The sequence below is a fragment of the Culex pipiens genome, chromosome 2, assembly GCF_016801865.2.
Source record: "Culex pipiens pallens isolate TS chromosome 2, TS_CPP_V2, whole genome shotgun sequence".
In the NCBI taxonomy this organism is placed as follows: domain Eukaryota; kingdom Metazoa; phylum Arthropoda; class Insecta; order Diptera; family Culicidae; genus Culex; species Culex pipiens.
The window spans coordinates 205,502,071-205,517,635 of record NC_068938.1 but is presented as its reverse complement, the minus strand read 5'-3'; the positions used below and the strand labels follow the sequence as shown (position 1 = coordinate 205,517,635).

At 40.7% G+C, this 15,565-nt stretch overlaps 3 protein-coding genes across 3 annotated transcripts; all 3 read right to left on the bottom strand.

The window, feature by feature from the left end:
• Positions 1 to 1,569: 1,569 nt before the first annotated feature.
• On the bottom strand, positions 1,570 to 6,246 carry LOC120422200 (maltase A1-like). Its single transcript, XM_039585582.2, has 3 exons — positions 5,740 to 6,246; positions 1,744 to 2,921; positions 1,570 to 1,687 (listed from the first exon to the last, which is right to left on the bottom strand). Exons 1-3 carry the CDS (start codon positions 6,244 to 6,246, stop codon positions 1,570 to 1,572), a joined length of 1,803 nt encoding a protein of 600 aa, XP_039441516.1.
• An 81-nt stretch (positions 6,247 to 6,327) lies between these two features.
• Positions 6,328 to 11,115, bottom strand: LOC120422199 (maltase A1-like). Its single transcript, XM_039585581.2, has 3 exons — positions 9,928 to 11,115; positions 7,068 to 7,175; positions 6,328 to 7,013 (listed from the first exon to the last, which is right to left on the bottom strand). The coding sequence occupies exons 1-3, from the start codon at positions 11,047 to 11,049 to the stop codon at positions 6,405 to 6,407; spliced, it is 1,839 nt and encodes a 612-aa protein (XP_039441515.2). The 5' UTR covers positions 11,050 to 11,115; the 3' UTR covers positions 6,328 to 6,404.
• A 203-nt stretch (positions 11,116 to 11,318) lies between these two features.
• Positions 11,319 to 15,565, bottom strand: LOC120422201 (uncharacterized). Its single transcript, XM_039585583.2, is given in 5 exon segments — positions 11,319 to 12,769; positions 12,826 to 13,346; positions 13,631 to 14,300; positions 14,352 to 14,921; positions 14,983 to 15,565. Coding segments are annotated over 5 exon segments (3,630 nt in total). The 5' UTR covers positions 15,541 to 15,565; the 3' UTR covers positions 11,319 to 11,458.

The window sequence follows — 15,565 nt, the reverse complement described above, 5'->3', positions numbered from 1 at the left end:
ATTTGTGAAAATTTTAGTTAAAAAAATTCTAATAAAGTGAAAAGCATGCAATATTTCGCTTCGTTTGATACCTATATTGCAAATTATGAAAATTTTAGTACTTTCGAAAAAATACGGTATTTTGTGAACAATTTTGAGTACATATTTTACTTTGAAAATTACTAGATTTTCAAAAAATATATTCTTAATAATTATCGCTGATAGAATTATCCAAATAACGATAACGGTAGATTATCGTTATCGTCCCGACGATAGCGACTGAACTATCATTATCGTTATCGAGTCTGGATAGTTTATCGTTAACAACCTTGGAATTGTCATTGTGCCCTGGGCTTTGTCATAATGAGTGTCATAGGTTTGATGCTTGTTTGGCAAAGAGTATGATTTGATTCGATGTGGAATTAAAATCGAAGTGTTCAGTATATTGCTGAAGCTTCCATTTTTACACATGGACACCACTTCATGCTGCGAGAACCCACTTTGGCGCAGTCTCAGGGCTTAATCGATGGCCGGTAAGCTGTCATCGAGACAAGGAGGTTCTCCGATAGTGGAAATATCACATTTGTACAATGAACATATGTGATTTTTCCCTATCTTAATGTGGGTGTCAGGTTAGGATGCGGGTTTTTAAAAATTTAGTTTTTGTAGAATTTAGGATTTTAACTATAAATATCAACTTTTAATACTTTGCCTTTAGTTATTTAGGGACAACATAAGTAACAGTGAATTTAGTAATTCTATCAGAATCGGTGATTTTCATTCAAGTAGCATAAAAACCATTCTGATTTGTCAAAATTTCCATAGAGTCTCGATCAATCAATAGTGAAATGATATCGGACTAAATTCGTTGATCTGTTGAACTAACGGTTGTCGGATTATGATTGTATCGACCATTGTTGCGAATCGAGGATCTACTGGAATTCTGACGAACAAATGGTCGTCTCTTTTTTTCAATTCACGACTTGTTAAATATGAACTGTTAATCTATTTTTTTGTGTTTTTAGAAGAAGCCAGACAGGTTTTAAAAGAAACGTTCTAGATTTTTTGGCTATTAATTAAAATGTCGGGGATTTGAGATAAGAGTAGCTTTCGGATAGGCTACGTTAAATCTTTTATAATTCAAGTTAGGTAGTTATCCGCAAATGAACATTTGGACTTATATGAATAATTGAACATTTTGGACTTATGAATAACACACAACTGTGCATTTATTCTAGAGTCAGATCCATACAGCGTCAGTGTTTATTTGGTCGAAGTGTACTAATTCATTGGCAGATCTGGTTCTAGTTGTAATGTACGACAAGACTACTGACGGACGTGACAGGACGAGGGCCCAGTTTAGAGGTTTCGACATCAACGATGTGCGGCTGGATCACCTTCCCAAAAAAAAAAAAAAAAAAAACAACCTTGGAATTGTCATTGTGATCAGAAAAATAATTTCTATCTCGTTTTGTGTGATAAATTTAGCAATCTTTACGTGTTTTTAATCGTTGTGCATACAAATTTACAGAGGGCTATTTATTTCAAAAATATTCTGATTAATGTTTCAAAAAGTTGTTTTCTTTCGTCTTACGAAAGCCACCTCTCGCAGATTTCGCCCCTCATCTTGCGATCCTCCGAGCGTCTCGCTCGTAGAACGAAGGCTTCGTAAGCCTGCAGAGTAACCGCACTCGTTTGGACAGGGTATCTGAAAGATTATGTTGTATTAATTTCGAATTTCAAAAGTAATTTTGAATAACTTACCCGACTGTATGCGCTGAACCTCCACTAACCACTCTGTAGTACAGCGTTTTTGGCAGATCCTTCACAAGATTGTTTAAATTCAGTGTTTGGACGGAACTTCCCAGGTTCACAACGGTGAGGTAGGTGTCCGAACTCTTCAAATCGCGTACAATAATGAAAACCTGCTCGTTAGCCGCGATCGTGCTCCAATCGCCGTACAAAAATGTATCGCTGTCTCGCAACACCATCAGCGACTTGAACACGTTCAAATGACTCTTCGGGTCCGCTTCCTGCACCTTGACGTTTGTGGTTTTATAGTTCGGTCCAACCGGAAGCCACGTGGTCTTCCCGCTGGTAAATCCCGCCAAGTTGCTATCGTCCCACTGGAACGGAGTCCGCACCGGATCGCGCGATTTGGCGGCGTAATTTTCCCTCCCTTCGTTACACCCAAGTGGATCGACGGTTTGCTCCCACGAAATGTCCACGTCGATCATGGCGATCTCTTCACCCTGGTACGTTACGCTAACTCCCGGCAGGGTCAGCTCGATCATGGCTATGCCATCGGCCCGTTCGATGCCCAGCCGGGTTGCAACCCGGCCACGGTCGTGATTTCCGAGGACCCAGTTGGCCGAATGCTGGTCGTCCACGATGGCCATCCAGGAATCGATCACGTTCTTAAAATCGTACGCACTCGAGTCCGCGGTCAGCTCCGTGATCAACCGGAAATTGAACGGCATTTGGGCGCCCTCAACTCCCCGAATGTTCCGAAAGTAAGGCTTGATAATGTCCAGTCCCGACCACGACTCGGTCATCAAAATCCGTGTATCACCCCCATGTTTCTTTTGATAGTCCTCCAGCAACTGTCTCCACTCGTAAACCATCTCCACATTCTCCGGACGGTCAATCGTATGGATATGGTTCAAATAGGCAAAGTCCTCCTGGTCCTCGGTAGTCCCGCTCAACGGTTCGTCCGGAAAGTCGCCATTCGCGTCCGCCGGAACCTCGAACATGCACCCGACCGAGTCGATCCGGAAGCCGTCGACGCCGACGTCCAGCCAGAAGCTCAGCACGTCCTTCATTTCTTGCACCACCGTTGGGTTGCGGAAGTTCAGGTCCGGTTGTTGGGCCGTGAAAAGGTGGTAGTAATACTGTTGACGTTGCTCGTTCCACTCCCAGGCGCTGCCACGCATTCCGGAAAGCTGAAGGGTGGAAATTATTTGGGGAAAATCTTTTAATATTTTTTTAAATGGGTCATTTTCTCGATCACGTATCCGAGGTCCGTTTTTTCCGCAAACAGAATTTTGCATAGAGTATTAATTCCCAAATTGAACAATGCCAGCTCAAATCAGAAATTTTTCTGGTGCTTATGTACCCGACCCTCTCCTATTTCGATGAAACAATTTCAAACAAAGTTATAAGAAATCGAGGTTGAAAATCAAGTCTGTCATAAAAAATGATAGAAAATGGCCAAAAACCAAAAAAAAAATGTCAAAAATCGCTTTTTCAAACACATTTATATTTTTAAAACCGCTATATCTTCACAAAGATCGGACTTAGGACAATGGTCAATATGGAGACTTTTATGCTAAATTGTCTGGAATATCGATTCTCACTATCGGTTTTTTAGAAGCTTCGATGTTTAGACCAATTTTCAAAAAAAAAAAATCAGTTTTATTAATTTTTTTTTTGTATTTTTTTAGGGGAGATATTTCATCCTGCATTTTTCGTGAGTCTTTTTGAAACATCTTAGGCTATTTCCTCAAAAATTTTGAAGTAAACTAATCGTGACATCACCCTAAAATTTTACTTTCAAACTTAAAAACCGGAAAATCTCATAGAAGTGGCGTGTATTTTTCTTTCAGTGTATTTTTTTCAGAAAGCCCATCCACCCACTGAGAATTTTGGCTCAAGCCTCAACTCGATTCAGGCTCGATCTCGAGCCAGATCGACTCGAGGATCGAGCCAAAATTCTCAGTGGGCAATTTCTTACAACAACTTTTTGATACGTTCAGCGAGATACAGAAATTTTTAAATTATGAAATACAAAACTATTCAAATAACTTACCCTCTTCGTAAATGTCATTTTCGAGAGCAGTTGGCTCCATATACCCAAAAATGGCTTATATAAGCCATGGGTTGGGTACATAAGAAAAAATCCTGATTTGGGCAGGCATTGCTCTATTGCAAAATGATTATAGCCTTACCTCAGTGAGGAAGGCAAAACTCGAAGTCAGTGAAAGTGCACACAAATTTTTTTATCGTTAAATACCCATATTGGAAATTTTGAAAATTTTAGTATGTTCATGAAATACAGTATTTTGTGGAAATTTTAGAATTTTGCAAAAAAAAACTAAAAAAAAAGTGAAAATTCATGCAACTATTCGAATAATACAGATATTGCAAATAATGAAAATTTAATAATTTTTTAATGAAATACAGTATTTATTTGATTTATACAAATTTGATAATTATACAAAAAAAATCTTATAAATTAAAAATGCACGCAAAATTTCCCACCGTTTTATTCCAATAGATTTTTGCAAAATATTTCGCCATTTTTTTTTTATTTGGATGAAACTCTGTCCATACTCCGTAAGTCAAAAGAAGCAATTTTGAATAGTGTTTACATACAAGTCTCTATACAATTTGGTGTGATCAACCCGTACAAAATAAATACGAAAAAAATATGAAAATCTGCAATTTGAGATGGGAATTTCTGATCTATTTCGTGTCTTCGGCATAATTGTAGAAAACAAAGATGCACTCTATGAAAACCACATTTCTGAATTAAACTTTTTTTCACTACTAGGTGAATTCCCAAAATTCTATTTTTTTGTTTTCGAAATTTTTCATATGTTTTTAGGGAATCAAAAAGACATCTATTGAGCCATTGTGCATGACGGTTTCCTAATTGTTTAAATTTTGAATTATTTTTTATGGAAAAATCATAAAATTTCACAAAAGTTTTATTTTTTACCATTAGAAAACGAATTAACAGTTTCTGAAATATCGTCAGGTGAAACTAACAGGATAATTAGGTAACACTTAGAAAAACTCTTTTTTATCGATTCGAATTCTTTGTGACGCTGTATCTCAACAACGAATTGTCAAACTTTCAAAGTCTCAGAGAGAAAATTGTAGATTTTTTTTTATATTTTTGTCATGAATTCATGTAATTTATGCATGATTTCATAAAATTTTCGTTTTTTTCATAAAATGTATTCTTGATTCCACGAATTTTATTTAAGCCATCAAAAAATCATAAAAAATATTCCAGAATTCATGAATTTTGTGCAAGAATTTATGAATAAAAATTCATGATTTCATGAATGTTATGCATGAAATCATTAATTTGTATTCACGAGATATATTTTTTGATCTTAATCATGAATTTTTATTCATAAAATCATGATTATTTCTCAAGACAGCATGCATCCATTTCATCAAATCATGAACCCTCTGGGATGGGACATTGTATTTCCACGAATGCCCTGGACACTTTTTGCCGTGGTTATAGCACCAACTCGCTCTCTGTAACAGTATTCCTAATACCAGTCCACGCTCACCAAGTCTTCATGGCCTATTGGCTAGCATTTTTGCTTACCAATCCAAAGGATGGAGGATCGAATTCATCATTTCAAATTTATGTGTTCTTAACTTTCTCTTTGGGAGCAGATGGGATTCGAACCCAGAACCATTCACACTTTTTTTTCCGTGCATTTCCAACCCGGTTTGTATGACTAGCCCTCAAAATTGTTAGGAGACTTGTATGGAAAAACTAACGATGCAAAATTGCTTCTTCTAACGTAGGGAATGCATGGACAAAGTTTCATCCTAATAAAAATACTAGGAAAAGTCGATTTGCGAAATCGGAGAGAACTTATCCATTGCAAATTGAAGAAATTTGAATATTAAAAAAATACGATACGTTTTTTTTTGTTATCCTTATCGTCCCGCAATAATGATAACCATATACCATTACCATGATCGAATTAACAACCTTATTGTCAAACTCACCCAATTATTCGGCACCAGCGGCCTGCCCGACCCATCCGGATTCGGCTTTCCGTCCCGCCACACGTAATAGTCCTCATAGCCCGGTTCTCGATTCACCGACTTGATGAACCACTCGTGCTTATCACTCGAGTGATTCGGAACGTAGTCCAAAATCACCTTCAGCCCCAACCGCTTCGCCTCGGCAATCTGGTTCCTAAAATCGTCCATCGTGCCGTACTCGTCCTGGATGTCCCGAAAGTCCGAGATGTCGTAGCCAAAATCGGCCATCGGACTCTTGTACATGGGCGAGAGCCAAAAGCCGCGCATTCCGATGCCCTTGAGGTAGGACAGCTTTTCGGTGATTCCGTTCAGATCGCCAATTCCGTCGCCATTGCTGTCCTTGAAGGAACGCGGGTAGACCTGGTAGAATCCGGCCCGTTCCCACCAATCCTTGGTCGGTTGTTCGGATTTCAGCCGGATCGCCGCGACGAGTAGGAGGGAGGTTAGGGTGAGGTAGATCGTTAACATTTTGGAGACTTGCTTACTAGACGTTTGAAGCAACACTAAACTAGAGAATTGGAGGAAGTCATCAAGATGAGGTATGGTTGATTACAGTCAAGTGTTTATTATTCTACCGCGTTTGCACTAACATTTACCTTCGACAATATTTACTCTAAGATTAAAAGTTATTTGCCATCATTGGGTCGAGAGTTGAGCACTTCATAGTAGAAATAGTTACTTTTGGCACTGATAACAACCGACTCGAATGGATCCAGTACAATTCTACCAACAGCTACAGGTTCACCTTCCTGGTGGATAGAATTCACCGAAACCGCTCGGTAAACCCCAAACTTCTCCAGCGGCAAGTAACCCATCTTGGAGATGTCCACCGTCTGCTGACCTCCCCCATTGTTCGCCAATGTGACCATCGAGTCATAACCCTTCAACTCCCTGAAGATCACCAAAACGTCCCCACTAACCGCAGTCTTCAGCGTTCCCTTCATCCAGGCCAAATTCCTCCGCAAATAACCCAACCGCTTGTAAACCTTCAAGTGGCTATTCCCATCGACCTCTTGCTGAACCTTCACGTTGACCTCCCGATAGCTCGGCGACATTGGCAGCCAGGTGTGGTTAGCCGTTGAGAACCCAGCGTCCTTACTATCGTCCCACTGAAACGGAGTCCGCTCCGGATCACGCGTCGTGTACTGGTACTTGTCCGGACCGGCGTTGCAAGCGGCCGGATCGACCGTGTCGTTGTACGAGATCCACACGTCCGTCATGCCGATTTCTTCGCCCTGGTAATTGGTTACGGTGAGAATCTTTGTTTTGCCTGTATGAACTAGACTTACATTGTAGGTGATGGCAACGCCTGGCAGGGACATCAGGACCATGTTGAGGAGGTCGATTTTGGTTTCTCCGAATCTTGAGGCCACGCGGTGCTGGTCGTGGTTGCCCATCTGAAAGGAATTTATAGAAAATTTTAAGAATATGATATTAAAATTCACCAATAAGTATTCAACTTTCAAAGCATAACAACTAAACTAAAAACTAAAAACTAAAAACTAAAAACTAAAAACTAAAAACTAAAAACTAAAAACTAAATAGCAGCAGCATTGGTGTCTACCCGTAGTTGCTACTCTGTTATTGACCAGGACCTCCAAGAATTGCTCCGTGGACCACAGATGAAGAGTAGGAACCAATCATCACCACTTCGCAACTTTCAAATGTCCCTATCATGCTAGCCAATCACAGCGCCGGCCACGACCAGTGGTAAGACACGGGGAAGTGGATAGGAATTAACTAAAAACTAAAAACTAAAAACTAAAAACTAAAAACTAAAAACTAAAAACTAAAAACTAAAAACTAAAAACTAAAAACTAAAAACTAAAAACTAAAAACTAAAAACTAAAAACTAAAAACTAAAAACTAAAAACTAAAAACTAAAAACTAAAAACTAAAAACTAAAAACTAAAAACTAAAAACTAAAAACTAAAAACTAAAAACTAAAAACTAAAAACTAAAAACTAAAAACTAAAAACTAAAAACTAAAAAACTAAAAACTAAAAACTAAAAACTAAAAACTAAAAACTAAAAACTAAAAACTAAAAACTAAAAACTAAAAACTAAAAACTAAAAACTAAAAACTAAAAACTAAAAACTAAAAACTAAAAACTAAAAACTAAAAACTAAAAACTAAAAACTAAAAACTAAAAACTAAAAACTAAAAACTAAAAACTAAAAACTAAAAACTAAAAACTAAAAACTAAAAAACTAAAAACTAAAAACTAAAAACTAAAAACTAAAAACTAAAAACTAAAAACTAAAAACTAAAAACTAAAAACTAAAAACTAAAAACTAAAAACTAAAAACTAAAAACTAAAAACTAAAAACTAAAAACTAAAAACTAAAAACTAAAACTGGCCCGATTTTGGCAGAAATATTGTTTTTGACTGATTTTGAATTATCAGAGATTAATGTTATCCAATGTGTTTTTAATTTTTCATACAAAATGTATGAATATTTCTTTTTGGGAAAACATATGGTAAAAAATAAGAAGAGAAATTTCAAAAAAAAAAATTAACGGCTAGCAAGCTTTTTGGCAAGGTTATTGGCAAGGCAAAACATTAGTTAAATTGTTTTAAAGATTTCGTAAACGTACAGTTTTGTAAACCTTATTTTGTAAATTTGAAATATTAGATCAAAATAGCCAAAAAGGCACTTTTTCAATAACTTACACAAAACTTATTTTTTTCACTTTATTTTGTAAACGCCAAAAATTTTACCCTAAAACAAGTCAAAAACACGAATATGGGATATTAGGTAAAAATTAAGTTTCAAAAAGACCGGTGCGTACTTTTGCCCCATACTACTCTTTGGTGGATGTAAAACCGATGCGTGCATAACTGAAGCACAAGGCTTATGGAAATTTTCACAAAACTTCGTATTTTCGAAAAAAATAATATTTTTTTTAATATGGCATAAAATATTCGGGATTTTCCATCCATTTTCCAATGTTTGAAAAACTAAAAATGTTCATTAAACTACGTATTTTCGAAAAAATACTGAAATTGTGTTATTACTTTTGAAATGTATAAAAAATCCCGAATGGTTGATACCCATATTGTAACAAACTATTTTTTTTAAATATTTTGTTCGAAAAAACGTAGTTTTGTGGTAAAAATTAGTATTTAAAAAAATTTTATAACTTTCAAAATCCATGAAAAATTCAGATCATTTGATATCCATATTGTAAAAAATTTATATTTTGGGTATTTTTTTTCGAAAAAACGAAGTTTTGTGAATTTTTTAGTATTTTTAAAAATTGGTGTTATTACTTTCAAAATATATAAAGAAAATCCGATCATTTGATACCCATATTGTAAAAAACTGAAATTTTCCGTTTTTTTCTTGAATATGTAGTTTTTTGAAAATTTTGAGTATTAAAAAAAATGAGTTAATACTTTCGAAATGTATGAAAAAATTCCGATCATTTGATAACCATATTGTAAATACTGAAATTTGGATTTTTTTTCGAAATTACGTGGTTTGGTGATTTTTTTTTTGTATTTTTAAAAAAATGCGTTATTACATTCGAAATGTATGAAAAAAATCCCGATCATTTGATACCCATATTGTAAAAAACTGAAATTTTCAGTATTTAAAAAAAATACATAGTTTGGTGAAATTTTGAGCAATTAAAAAAAAAATAGTTATTACTTTCGGAATGTATGAAACAATCCCGATATTTTCATACCCATGCTGTAAAAAACTGAAATTTTTATTATTATTTTTTAGAAAAAGCGTAGTTTTGTGAAAATTTTTAGTATTTTTTTCAAACTTTTTAAATGTTTGAAAAAATCCTTATCATTTTTTTTATTTTTATTATTTGGGAATAACAATAATTGTGAGCATTTTTTCGAAAAACATTGCACTTTCAAAACACAGGAAAAATACGTATTTTTGTGAAAATTTTCATGTTATTAAAACTAACATTTATAGCTGACATCATCCCAATTCCAAAACACTAATGAAGTTAGGATAAGCCAATGTCTCCCTTATAGCCGAGGCAGCTTAACGATTTAAGACCGGGGCATGACTTTATGCACTTTAATATTGATATTTAATTTTTACTCCAACTATTTGTTTAGAGCCCCATTTGTATATTCATCCCATAACCTAATCCTGAATTGATCTACGTGATCTACCTACCACCCAATTCGCCACCTGCCCGGTTGGCATGTTGCTCATCCAGTACTTGATCGTGTTATCAATGTCCATCGCCGACGAATCCTTTCCCAGGTCCGTTATGAACCGAAAGTTGAACGGAATGTGCGATCCCAGCACCGTCCCATTGCCGTAATACTTCATCACGATGTCGATCCTCGAGTACGACTCCGTCATCATAACCCTCGCGTCCCCGCCGTTGTCCTTCTGAAACTCATCCAACACCGCACGCCACTGGTACACCATGTCAAGCGTTTCATTGCGATCCTGGGTGTAGATGTGGATTGTGTAACCTGGGTCGTCCGGATCATTCGTGTTCCCACTCAGCGGTTCATCCAGGTAGTTCCCACTTGCGTCGGGCTCAATCTCAAACAGCGTTGGCACGGCATCGATCCTGTATCCGTCCACACCTCGCTTCAACCAGAACCGCATGACGTCCTTCATCTGGTCGACGACCCGCGGATTGCGATAGTTCAAGTCGGGTTGCTTCACCGAAAACTGATGCAGGTAGAACTCTTTGCGCTTGTCACTCCACTGCCAGGCAGATCCTCGGAAGAAGCTGACCCAGTTGTTTGGTGGTAAAGGTTTAGACGGGTCCGCCGGGTTCGGCTTGCCCGGATGCCACACGTAAAAGTCCTCAAATCCTGCCTCGCGATTCTCCGACTTCCTGAACCACTCGTTCTCGTCGCTCGAATGGTTCGGTACAAAGTCCAGGATCACCTTCAGTCCCAGCTGCTTGGCTTCCGCCACGAGCGCATCGAAATCGGCCATCGTGCCGTACTCCGGCTGAATGTCGTAGTAATCCGAGATGTCGTATCCAAAGTCCGCCATTGGGGACTTGAAGATCGGCGACATCCAGAAGCCCTGAACTCCGAGCTCCCTGAGGTAGGGCAGCTTCTCGATGATCCCGCGCAGATCACCGATGCCATCGCCGTTGCTATCCTTGAAGGAACGCGGATAGATCTGGTAGAAGGTGGCCGTCTTCCACCACTCGTTGTTGGCCGGAGGGTTCCGTTTCAGCGCCAGCAGAGCCTCCCGGACGCCGAGTGGCATCCGAGCTTCACATACTGCTAAAATGCACAAAACTAGTAACTTCCCGAGTAACATCGCGATGATCACGCCGCAACCGAACACGACCAACTGATCGGTCGGAGTTGAACTCGGCCGCGCGACCATGTCGGAGAGCGATTACAGGATTATCATATTACTCTTTGTGATTCTCTGTTTGTTTTTCCCTCGTCCCTATAACTGGTCGTGGATCATTTACGCCACGGCAAAGCAACAAGATTGTTTGAAAACAATTTACAGTGTGATGGTGGTATGCAACGTGATTAGGGTGTTATTTTTAGATTCGGAGAAAGAGGGAAATTGATCCGACTGTGTTGTTAAGGCGCCTGGTTCTAGGAATAGCGATTTCTTTGAGCAGTGCCGCTCAATTGAGTCGGTCAGGAAGATTCTTTCAGGTAATTGAGCGGACTACGCTTCTGGGAAGATTGTTTTATTCTTAGTTGGAATATCAACGATACTGGAAGAGCGCAGTCAATGCCAGCACTATCAACGTAATCATACTCGTGGAGATTTTCGCTCCACTTTGTATTACCAGTGCTTCATACGGATCCAGTTGAATCGAACTCAGCGTTACCGATTCCTTAGCGGTCCTCTTTGAGGAAACACTAGCCACCCTAACGACTGCAGTATCGAACGATTTGGTAGTGCTGAATTTGGTGAAGATTTCAGCGACATTGACCGTGTCTTGGGCATTCGCCAAATTGACCAACGTGTAGTATGTTGCGCCATCTCCAGCACGTAGAATCACGAACGTATTCGTTCCCAGAACGGCTGTCCCGTACCTGTTGCTATGAAAATCATCTTCATCTCGCAACTTCATCAACTCTTCGAACACCTTCAGGTGACTTTTGGCCGACTGCTGTTCTGCTTCTACGTTGATCGTAACATAGTTCGGATTCACCGGAAGCCACGGCTTGCTAGCGGTCGTGAAGCCAGCGTTCGTCGTAGCATCCCACTAGTCCTTACGCTCTGGATCGCGGGAATACTGTTGGTAGACATTCTCGTTGGATTGACAAGCGTTCGGATCTTTGGTTTCTTCCCAGCTGACCTCGGTATCGACCATACCGAGCTCATCGCCCTGGTACGTAACAGAAACACCCGGCATGGAAAGTTCGACCATCGCCATGATGTCCGCCATATGATCACCACCCATTCTGGACGCAACACGTCTTCGATCGTGGTTTCCGATGACCCAGTTAGGAGCATGTCCAACGGGGACCGTGTCCAGCCACGAGTCGATCACCGTCTTGAAGTCGGTGGCTTTCGAAGTTTTATCCAGGTGAAGAATCAGTTGAAAGTTGAACGGCATTTGGGATCCCAAGCGTCCGTTGGAGTCGTTGAAGTACGTTGCTACGATCGGTAGATCAGACCATGCTTCGGTCATCAATACCCGTGTGTCACCACCGTGATTCTTCCGATATTCATCCATCACTTCGCGCCACTGGTACACCATATCAACCGCTTCCGGTAGATCCCTCGTGTAGATACGGTTAAGGTATTCCGGTCGTAACGGATTGTCGGGTGATAGTCCCGATGGAGGTTCATCTCGTAGCTGCTCATCCTCAAACAGCCATGGCACGGCATCAACTCGGAATCCGTCAACGCCCTTGCCGAGCCAAAATCTCAACACGTTCTTCATTGCTACCACCACAGCCGGATTGCGGTAGTTCAGATCCGGTTGCTTCCGGTGGAACTGATGCAAGTAGAACTGTTGCCGTTTCTCACTCCATTGCCATGCACTACCACCAAAGTCTTCATTCTAGAGAAAAAAAAGTATCTTAATACCTCCTCCGACATGATTCTTCCTCCTTATACCCAATTGTTCGGTGGCGATCGCGTCCCATCGTTCTCCAACAGGCCATCGTTCCACACGTAAAAGTCCTCATACCCCGGCTCTCGATTCTCACTCTTGCCAAACCATTCGTGCTCATCGCTCGAGTGATTCGGCACAAAGTCCAGAATGATCCGCAACCCCAGCCGTTTCGCCTCCTGCACCAGATTCTCAAAGTCCGTCATCGTTCCGTACTCCGGTTGAATGTCCACAAAATCGGAAATGTCGTAGCCAAAGTCCACCATCGGACTCGTGAAGATGGGCGACAGCCAGAACGCCTTCACTCCAATGTCCTTGAGGTAGGGTAGCTTTGCGGTGATGCCGTTCAGATCCCCGATACCGTCTCCATCGCTGTCCTTGAAGGAACGCGGGTAGATCTGGTAGAAGCCGGCCTTCTCCCACCAATCGCTGACGTGAAGCTCTCGGAGGCCTTCGGATGAGGTATCACTAGCAAGAAGTGATATCAGAATGATTTTAAGACTAAATTTCCTGAACTCCATCATTACTGCAATGGAATGTATGAAGGACTAAAGCAATATCGAAAAGTGCCAGATTTATAAGCAATGAATGCCGAGTTAAGGTGATTACTTATAGCTTTAGTATTGTTTGTTAAATTGATGACAGAGATTGTGATATTTTAGATAGCAGTTAAAAGTTTGTCTTTCAAATCCGATATTTGCGATAAGATTTATTTATTTTTACTTGAATACTTAAATCAATTGCCCCCGTAAATAACAGCAAGTGCCAGGATTACCAAAACGAAAACAGATCTACAGTGATTCGCCCCACTTTGCACTACAAGCCCTTCATACGGATCCAGCTGAATCGAACTCAACGTAACCGATTCCTTAGCGGTCCTCTTTGAGGAAACACTTGCCACCCTAACGATTGCAGTATCGAACGATTTGGTAGTATTGAACCTGCTGAACAGTTCAGCGACATTGACCGTGTCCTGAGCATTCGCCAGATTGACCAACGTAAAGTATGTCCTGCTGTTTGTGGTTCGGATGATAGCAAATGTGCTCTGGCCCAGCGCAGCTGTCCCGTATTGAAAACTGTGAAAATCATCTTCGTCGCGAAGTTTTACCAACTCTTTAAACACTTTGAGGTGGCTATTGTCCGCTTGCTGCTCCGAATCTACGTTGGTCGTCGCATAGTTGGGGTTAATCGGAAGCCACGGTTTGCTTGCTGTTGTAAATCCAGCATTTGACGTGGCATCCCACTGGAATGGAGTTCTTGCGGGATCACGGGTGTACTGTTGATAGACGTATTCATCGGTTTGACATGCGGACGGATCCTTGGTGTCGGTCCAGCTAAGCTCGGTATCGGTCATGCCCAGTTCTTCTCCCTGATAGGTGATGGAAACCCCCGGCAGGGACAGCTCGACCATCTCCATGATGTCCGCCATGTGTTCTCCTCCCATACGTGAGGCCACGCGACGAACGTCGTGATTCCCTAGCTAAAGATATTGGTATCATCAAGAGCTCGATGTGATCTTAATACTACTTACCACCCAGTTGGGTGCATGTCCTACGGGAACCGTATCCAGCCACGACTCAATCACCGTCTTAAAATCAGCAGCATTCGAGTTCTGATTCAAGTGAAGAATAAATTGAAAGTTGAACGGCATTTGGGATCCCAACCGTCCATCGGAATCGTGGAAGTACGTTTTAATAACTGACAGAGCTGACCAAGCCTCAGTCATCAATACTCGAGTTTCACCACCATGCTGCTTTTGATACGCATCCATCACCTCTCGCCATTGGTACACCATATTAACAGTTTCCGGTTGATCCTGCGTGTAGATGTGGTCCAGGTATTGCGGTCGTAACGGATCGTCCAAAGATTCTCCGGACGGTGGCTCATCTCGCAGCTGTTGATCTTCAAACAGATTCGAAACGGCATCTACCCGGAATCCATCAACGCCCTTGCCAAGCCAGAATCTCAACACGTTCTTCATCGCCTCCACGACAGCCGAATTGCGATAGTTCAGATCCGGTTGCTTCCGGTGGAACTGATGCAGGTAGAACTGCTGCCGTGTCGCACTCCACTGCCAGGCACTTCCTCGGAATGCTTCATTCTAAACAAAAATTGGTTTCTCATCTATTAATACCATGTAAGAGAATACTCTTACAACTTACCCAATTATTCGGTGGCGATCTCTGCCCATTACTACCAACAATACCGTCATGCCACACGTAAAAGTCCTCATACCCAACCTCACGACTCTCACTCTTCACGAACCACTCATGCTCATCGCTCGAGTGATTCGGCACAAAGTCCAGAATCACCTTCAATCCCAACTCCTTATTCTCAAAATCCGTCATCGTCCCGTACTCCGGCTGGATCTCCACAAAACTCGAGATGTCATACCCAAAGTCCGCCATCGGACTCTTGTAGATCGGCGACAGCCAAAACGCTTTCATCCCAAGCGACTTGATGTACTCCAGCTTTTCCGTAATTCCCTTCAGATCACCAACCCCATCACCGTCGCTGTCTTTGAACGAGCGCGGATAAATCTGGTAGAAGCCGGCCTTTTCCCACCAATCGCTAACGCTAAGCCCGCGCAGGTTATCGCCAAACAATCCACCAAGAATCAGTATCAGCAGAGCAATTTGTCGTTTAGTACTTCCGGTCATCTTGGGGGGCGTGACTGACAGTGATGGGAAATTTGGGCTCAGCGGTAGCTGCCGGTACATGAGCGACTGGAGGTTTCGCGTGAAA